The 8,118-nt window shown below is 50.7% G+C and overlaps 1 protein-coding gene across 1 annotated transcript; it reads left to right on the forward strand.

Moving 5' to 3' along the window:
- The first annotated feature begins 1,823 nt into the window (after positions 1-1,823).
- On the forward strand, positions 1,824-7,747 carry PTCRA (pre T cell antigen receptor alpha). Its single transcript, XM_038761446.1, has 4 exons — positions 1,824-1,890; positions 4,877-5,194; positions 6,162-6,203; positions 7,216-7,747. The coding sequence occupies exons 1-4, from the start codon at positions 1,824-1,826 to the stop codon at positions 7,371-7,373; spliced, it is 585 nt and encodes a 194-aa protein (XP_038617374.1). The 3' UTR covers positions 7,374-7,747.
- The last annotated feature ends 371 nt before the right edge of the window (positions 7,748-8,118 follow it).

Here is an 8,118-nt window from a genome sequence, read left to right on the forward strand (position 1 = left end):
AATATGTACAAACATATATACATATGTACAGGTGCTGTGGGGAAGGGAAGGAGGAAAGATAAGGGAGATGGAGAGGGGGATGGGGGGAGAGGAAGGAAGAAGCTCAGTCTGGGAAGGCCTCCTGGAGGAGGTGAGCTCTCAGTAGGGCCTTGAAGGGACTACTAGACTAGACTTCAGTTGTGAGGAAGAGCATTGGGAGAGTTAGAGACTGTGGTTCCCAATCGATCAATCAATCAATCGATAGACTGTGAGCCCGCTGTTGGGCAGGGACCATCTCTATATTGTCCATATGAGAAGCAGCGTGGCTCATTGGAAAAAGCCCAGGCTTTGGAGTCGGAGGTCGTGGGTTCTAATCCCGGCCCCGCCAATTGTCAGCTGTGTGACTTTGGGCAAGTTATTTAGCTTCTCTGGGCCTCAGTTACCTCATCTGTAAAATGGGGATTAAGACTGTGAGCCCCCCGTGGGACAACCTGATCACCTTGTAATCTCCCCAACACTTAGAACAGTGCTTTGCACATAGTAAGTGCTTAATATATGCTATCATTATTATTACATGTTGCCAACTTGTACTTCCCAAGCGCTTAGTACAGTGCTCTGCACACAGCGCTCAATAAATATGACTGAATGAATGAATGAATCATATTTAATAATAATAATGGCATTTATTAAGCATTTACTATGTGCAAAGCATGAGAGCTTACTGTGTGTGCAGAGCATTGTACTAAGTGCTTGTGAGAATACAGTATAACAGAGTTGGTGGACATGTTCCCTGCCCACAACAAGCTTTTATTCCAGAGGGGCATGCCCATGTGAGCCCGTTGTTGGGTAGGGACCGTCTCTATATGTTGCCTCCTTGTATTTCCCAAGTGCTTAGTACAGTGCTCTGCACACAGAGAAGCAGCGTGGCTCAGTGGAAAGAGCCCGGGCTTTGGAGTCGGAGGTCATGGGTTCAATCCCAACTCCACCAATTGTCAGCTGTGTGACTTTGGGCAAGTCACTTCGCTTCTCTGTGCCCCAGTTACCTCATCTGTAAAATGGGGATTAAGACCGTGAGCCCCACGTGGGACAAATTGATCCCCTTGTAACCTCCCCAGCGCTTAGAACAGTGCTTTGCACATAGTAAGCGCTTAACAAATACCATCATCATTATCATCACACAGTAAGCGCTCAATAAATACGATTGAATGTAGATTTGGGTGTCATCACGGTAGAGGTGATAGTTGAAGGCGTGGGAGCGAATGAGTTCACCGAGGGAGTGTAGATTGGGAACAGAAGGGGACCAAGAACTGACCCTTGAGGAACCCCTACGGTAAGGGGATGGGAGGGGGAAGAGGAGACTGAGAATGAACATTTTAAGGAATTTCACTTAGCAATGGGAGAGGAATCCACCACGCTTTCCCCAGGTAAAATTCATGTCCCCTCTTCCCTAGGGCACTAAGCACCTTGAGGCTTGAGCTCTGAGCCGTTCCTCAGAGGGTGAGGGTGCAGTGATGGCGACTGAATGAGGGGGAGGTCCCGGGGAAGAAGGGGCCTGACAAGGAGGGTCTCGGCTCTTTGGCGAAGAAATCAGAGGAGGGGGCTCTGCTTCTGTCGAGGGAGAGGGAGGAAAGACTGAGCTCCAGGGGGGTGGGGGAGGGACAAACCAAGCCCTGGGAACCAACTCCCCTATGCTGAGTAGTAGCAGTGCAGCTGGGGTTGTGGGTTGGAAGGTGGTTTTCTGGGGGTTTGTGCCAAGCGAGGCCCTGTGCCCTACTCCCGGCCACCCTGGGACCGCAGCTGTCTGCTCTCGGCCTCTCCCAGGGCGGGCAGGGGGCCCACGCACTATGTCCCTGCCCTGGCTGCTGCCCCTGCTCCTGGTCTGGGGTTCTCCCGCCCTCCCGCTTCTGCCCGGTGAGTCTCCCTTCTGCTTCTCTGCCCCCCGCCGGGGGCCTCTCTTCCTCCAGTGGGAGGCAACTTCCCCGCAGAAACGTGCTTCACGTCCATAGCTGTCATTTACTTATTTCTTTTAATATCTGTCAGCCCCTCTAGACTGTGAGCTCGTTGTGGGCAGGGAATGTATCTGCTGTATTGTTGTACCCTCCCAGGCACTTAGTACAGCTCTGCACAAGGTAAGGGCTCAATAAATACGATTGGCTGACTGAGAGGGAGGGAAGGGTGAACGGGACCCCCGATCCTTGGGGAAACCATCCGACCCGCTTCCCATCTCCCCTTCCCTGCTCCCCTGGAGTCCTCAACGGAACCTCCGCTTCCCTCCCTTGGAATGGGGTTTGTGGGGGACACCCAGCTTTCAGGATTTGAGCAGGGTGGGTAGCTACTGGCAATCTGATGATGGTCTCTTCTCTGCCCAATCCTCCTTGACCTCTGCTGCCTTGACCACAGCCGGTGTCCTGCTAAAAACCTCCAACCTGGGTTTTCATCAACCGTATTTATTGAGCGCTTACTATGTGCAGAGCACTGTACTAAGCGCTTGGTTTTGCGGACAGCGCACTGCTGCTTTTCACCCTTCCTCTCTGACTGCTCCTTCTCAACTTCCTCGATTTGGTCTTCCTCCCCTCCTCACCTTTCAACCGTTGAGTGTTCCCGAAGGCATCCTTCCTCTCCCCCTCGTCCCCCTCTCCATCCCCCCATCTTACCTCCCTCCCTTCCCCACAGCACCTGTATGTATGTATATATGTTTGTACATATTTTTTTTACTCTATTTAATTTATTTGTACATATCTACTCTATTTTATTTTGTTAGTATGTTTGGTTTTGTTCTCTGTCTCCCCCTTTTAGACTGTGAGCCCACTGTTGGGTAGGGACTGTCTCTGTGTGTTGCCAATTTGTACTTCCCAAGCGCTTAGTCCAGTGCTCTGCACATAGTAAGCGCTCAATAAATACGATTGATGATGATGATGATGATGATCCTGGTTCAAGCCTTCATTGTCTTCCCTCTGGAGTTCTCCAACGGCCTCCTCACTTGCTCCAATCTCTCTGAAATACAGAAGCGGCGAGGCTTAGTGGAAAGCGCCCAGGCCTGGGAGCCAGGACACCTGGGTTCTACTCCTGGCTCTGCCGCTTGCCTGCCGTGTGACCTCGGGCAAGTCACTTAACTGCTCAGGTGCCTCGGTTTCTGCAAAATGGGGATTCGATACCTGTCCTCCATACTTAGACCGTGAGCCCCACGTGGGACAGGGACTATGTCTGATCTGACTGTGTTATCCCAGTGCTGAGTATAGTGCTTGGCACATAGTAAGTGTTTAACAAATAACATTACTATTTATTTTATTTTGTTAGTATGCTTGGTTTTGTTCTCTGTCTCCCCCTTTTAGACTGTGAGCCCACTGTTGGGTAGGGACTGTCTCTGTGTGTTGCAAACTTGTACTTCCCAAGCGCTTAGTACAGTGCTCTGCACAGAGTAAGTGCTCAATAAATACGATTGATGATGATGATTACTATTATTATTATTACAGTTTAACAAACATCGCTCTGAGCACCAACTGGAACACAACATTACCCCACTCCAACACTTCTCTCATCAAACCAAAACCAAGCATTCACACTCACCTACTCCTGTCCTCTCTCGCTTCGCCCACTCCCCGGAGGGCCCTCCCCTCTCAGTTTCCCCAATCCACGTTCCTCCCCTTCTTCACAGCCTTTCTGAAAAGCCATTCCCAGATGAATCCTCCCTCCGTCCTGATCTTGCCATCCCCTCCGCTACCTCAGCACTTATCTATTCATGTGTCACTGAGTTATTCACGGCTTTAATTTTTAATCTACGATCTCATACCCTTACTAGATAGTATATTCATTTCCTTACGCGTCTTTGGCTCCCGTGCTAGACTGTAATAATAATAATAATAATAATAATGTTGGCATTTGTTAAGCACTTACTATGTGCAAAGCACTGTTCTAAGCGCTGGGGGGGTACAAAGTGATCAGGTTGTCCCACGTGGGGCTTACAGTCTTAATCCCCATTTTACAGATGAGGTAACTGAGGCTCAGAGAAGTTAAGTGACTTGCCCAAGGTCACACAGCAGACATGTGGCGGAGCCAGGATTCGAACCCATGACCTCTGATTCCAAAGCCCATGATCTTTCCACTGAGCCATGCTGCTTCTCACGCTGTAAGCTCCTTGAGAGGAGGACGGAACCCTCATTTCTAACATACAGTGCTTTGCTCGCAGTAGCTGTCTCTCTAATAATTAATACTGTTGATGATCAATCAATCAATCATATTGAGCGCTTACTGTGTGCAGAGCACTATACTAAGCGCTTGGGAAGTACAAGTTGGCAACATGTAGAGACAGTCCCTACCCAACAGTGGGCTCACAGTCTAGAAGGGGGAGACAGAGAACAAAACCAAACATACTAACAAAATAAAATAAATAGAATAGATGGGTACAAGTAAAATAAATAAATCATCATCATCATCAATCGTATTTATTGAGTGCTTACTGTGTGCAGAGCACTGGACTAAGCGCTTGGGAAGTACAAGTTTGCAACATCTAGAGACAGTCCCTACCCAACAGTGGGCTCGCAGTCTAAAGGGGGGAGACAGAGAACAAAACCAAACATACTGACAAAATAAAATAAATAGAATAGATATGTACAAGTAAAATAAATAAATCATCATCATCATCATCAATCGTATTTATTGAGCGCTTACTGTGTGCAGAGCACTGGACTAAGCGCTTGGGAAGTACAAGTTGGCAACATATAGAGACAGTCCCTACCCAACAGTGGGCTCGCAGTCTAAAGGGGGGAGACAGAGAACAAAACCAAACATACTAACAAAATCAAATAAATAGAATAGATATGTACAAGTAAAATAGAGTAATAAATATGTACAAACATATATACATATATACAGGTGCCACTTTCCCCATTGTTTTCAGGTGTGTCTGCTGTCCCTTTCCCCACCCTGGCCCCTCCTCTGACCATGCTGGTGAATGGACAACGGCAGACCCTGGTCGTGTGCCTGGTCTCTGACGTCTCACCGGACGCCGCTCTGCCCGTCTGGTTCTCGACGGCCAACGGCAGCGCCCTGGACTCCTTCTCCTACGGCTCCATCCGGGCCCCCGATGGCACCTGGAGCGCCCTGGCTCGGCTCTCTTTGCCCACCGAGGATCTCGCCACCTGGGAGGCCCTCGTGTGCCATGCCACGCCCACGCGCGGTACCCAGAGCTGGAGCACCCAGCCCCTAAGGCTGCCAGGTAAGAAGCGCTTAGTACAGTGCTCTGCACATAGTAAGCGCTCAATAAATACGATTGATGATGATGATGATGTCCAGAGTCGCTGGGCTCTGTCCAGCCTAGTCACCTGTATATATGTATATCACCTGTATATATGTATATACGTTTGTACGTATTTATTACTCTATTTTATTCTGTTAATATGTTTTGTTCTGTTCTCTGTCTCCCCCTTCTAGACTGTGAGCCCACTGTTGGGTAGGGACCGTCTCTATACGTTGCCAACTTGGACTTCCCAAGCGCTTAGTACAGTGCTCTGCACACAGTAAGCGCTCAATAAATACGAAGGAATGAATGAATGAAAGAAGACGTTGGCAGGACGGAGCCGGTTCCAGGGCCTCGCCTTTCTCCCTTCTCTTCCTTCCCCATTGCCCCTCTCCTTTCCTCTGTTTCTCTCCATCTCTTCTATTTTCTAACTCTCTGCATTCCTTCTTTCTTTTTCTTTTTCCTTCTTCCTCTCTCCCCGGCTCCTTCTTCCCTTCTCCCGCCTCTGTCCATCCTCCTCTAGCTCTTCGACGGCACTTCACCACCAGGATGACCCCCTGACACGTGGGGGGACCAGACTCTTCGCCACATGGAACTGAAGGGTTAGTGGTGGACCCTTTTTGGGCCCCACCTCTCCTGCCTCTATTTGCCTCACCTCGCTTCCCCACAGCTCTCTTCTTCTTGCTTTGCATCTCTGCCTCTTTGATCTCTTCATCTCCCCTGTCCTGAGTAGCTGCGGAGGGCAGCGTGCGGGCGTGTGAGTGGCAGGAGGGACTGGAAACGTGTCTGCAAGGGGGGGAATGGTTTTAGATGGGGGGGAACCGGCCCCCGATGTGGGTTTCCTGGGGCATTTGAGCTCCCCTAAGGGCCACAGCTTCCTGGGAGAGGTGGGCAGGGTGAGTATGATGGACTCTGAGACTCATCGTATCTTTTGTGTGCCCAACAGCTCAGCCCAGGGGACAGGCGTGCTCGAAGGAGGACCACCGAGGTGAGCCAGGGCACTGCCAGGGACTTGGGAACGCTGGCTGTGGGCGGCAGCGTAGGTCTGGATCTGCTCTAGGAAGGGAGGCGGGGGAGGACAGGGCCTCAGGGAGCCAGGCGCTCCGACTCCTGAAGACGGCGGACCAATCAAAGGGCCGGGGCAGACCCTGACTTGAGGTCCAGGAAGAACTTCCGGCGGGAAAAGATAGGATTCCCCGGAAGAAGGGACTGAAAGAGTTGGGGGAGCCTTCTTTCCTGGAATCAATCAATCAATCAATCGCATTTATTGAGCGCTTACTGTGTGCAGAACACCGTACTAAGCGCTTGGGAAGTCCAAGCTGGCAACACAGAGAGACAGTCCCTACCCAACAGTGGGCTCACAGTCTAAAAGGGGGAGACAGAGAACAAAACCAAACACACTCACAAAATAAAATAAGTAGAATAGATATGTACCAGTAAAATAGAGTAAGAAATATGTACAAACAGATATACAGGTGCTGTGGGGAAGGGAAGGAGATAATCAATCAATCGTATTTATTGGGCGCTTACTGTGTGCAGAGCACTGTACTAAGCGCTTGGGAAGTCCAAGCTGGCAACATATAGAGACAGTCCCTACCCAACAGTGGGCTCACAGTCTAAAAGGGGGAGACAGAGAACAAAACCAAACATACTCACAAAATAAAATAAGTAGCATAGATATGTACCAGTAAAATAAATAGAGTAAGAAATATGTGCAAACATATATACAGGTGCTGTGGGGAAGGGAAGGAGGTAATCAATCAATCGTATTTATTGGGCGCTTACTGTGTGCAGAGCACTGGACTAAGCGCTTGGGAAGTCCAAGTTGGCAACATATAGAGACAGTTAGCCTTCACAGTTAGGAAACCTTCCTGGAATGGTTTAGGAGGGGGACTCGCTTGGAGGCAAGGGGCTGAATGAGATGACCTCCCTCAGAGAACACCACAATTATGATCATTATTATCACTGCTAATTAAGAGTTGGTCTGCCTTCTCCCGCAGGGCCTCAGAGCCGCTCCCAGGCTCTGCTCCTGGGGACCATCCGACTCCTTTTCTTCAAGCTGCTCCTGTTTGATATGCTCATGACCTGCGTTCACCTCTGGGCCGGGGGGTCTGCGGACACCCCTGGGACCGGACCGTCCAGGCTGAGCCTTGTCTGAGCGCCGGGGGTGAAGACTCCGTCGCGGAGAGTACGGACCGAGAAAGAGGGCTATCCGATGTGCCAGAGCGGGGCCGGGGAGAGGCAGGCCGGATCCTGGACCGGTTGGGAGATGGATTGGGAGCGGGGAGTCTTTGAGGGGGATCACACAGGACCAAAACCGCCCCCCTTCCCTTTGTGGGCACAGCTTGGGCACAGCTCCAGGCTCCGGCCTTGCCCTCCAAGCAGCCCAGGGCCGCCTCTTCTAGGTTCAGGCGAGGGCGGAATTGGGATCCTTGCCGCTTCTCCGTGTGTGTGTTTATTTCAGATAATTAACCTGGAATGTCCGATCTGTGCCCTTCTCCGGATTCCACGCTCCCCTCTGAGCCAGAACTCCTCGGCCCCGAAATAAACATGAGTTCCAACCCAGATAACCCAGCTTTGGACGGTCAGAAGGGTTGAGGATCTGAGGGAGAATTTCAAGGGAGGGAGGGATCTTAGAGCCTAGGGCAGGGGGCTAAGGAAACGGTGGGTTCTCTTTTCCTGGAAATCTTTCTGCGAACAGAAGAGACCTCCTTGGATGAGGAAGGGGCCCACCAGCCCGTTAGCAGAGATTAGGAGCCCGTTGTTGGGTAGGGACCGTCTCTATGTGTTGCCGACTTGTACTTCCCAAGCGCTTAGTACAGTGCTCTGCACACAGTAAGCGCTCAATAAATATTGGGAGAAGCAGCGCGGCTCAGTGGAAAGAGCACGGGCTTGGGAGTCAG

The sequence above is a fragment of the Tachyglossus aculeatus genome, chromosome 19, assembly GCF_015852505.1.
Source record: "Tachyglossus aculeatus isolate mTacAcu1 chromosome 19, mTacAcu1.pri, whole genome shotgun sequence".
Lineage (NCBI taxonomy): Eukaryota > Metazoa > Chordata > Mammalia > Monotremata > Tachyglossidae > Tachyglossus > Tachyglossus aculeatus.

Coding starts and splice junctions, on each gene's coding strand:
- PTCRA (XM_038761446.1), top strand. CDS start 1,824: ATGTCCCTGCCCTGGCTGCTGCCCCTGCTCCTGGTCTGGGGTTCTCCC. Junction 1,891..4,876: donor CGCCCTCCCGCTTCTGCCCG/GTGAGTCTCCCT, acceptor CATTGTTTTCAG/GTGTGTCTGCTGTCCCTTTC. Junction 5,195..6,161: donor CCAGCCCCTAAGGCTGCCAG/GTAAGAAGCGCT, acceptor TGTGCCCAACAG/CTCAGCCCAGGGGACAGGCG.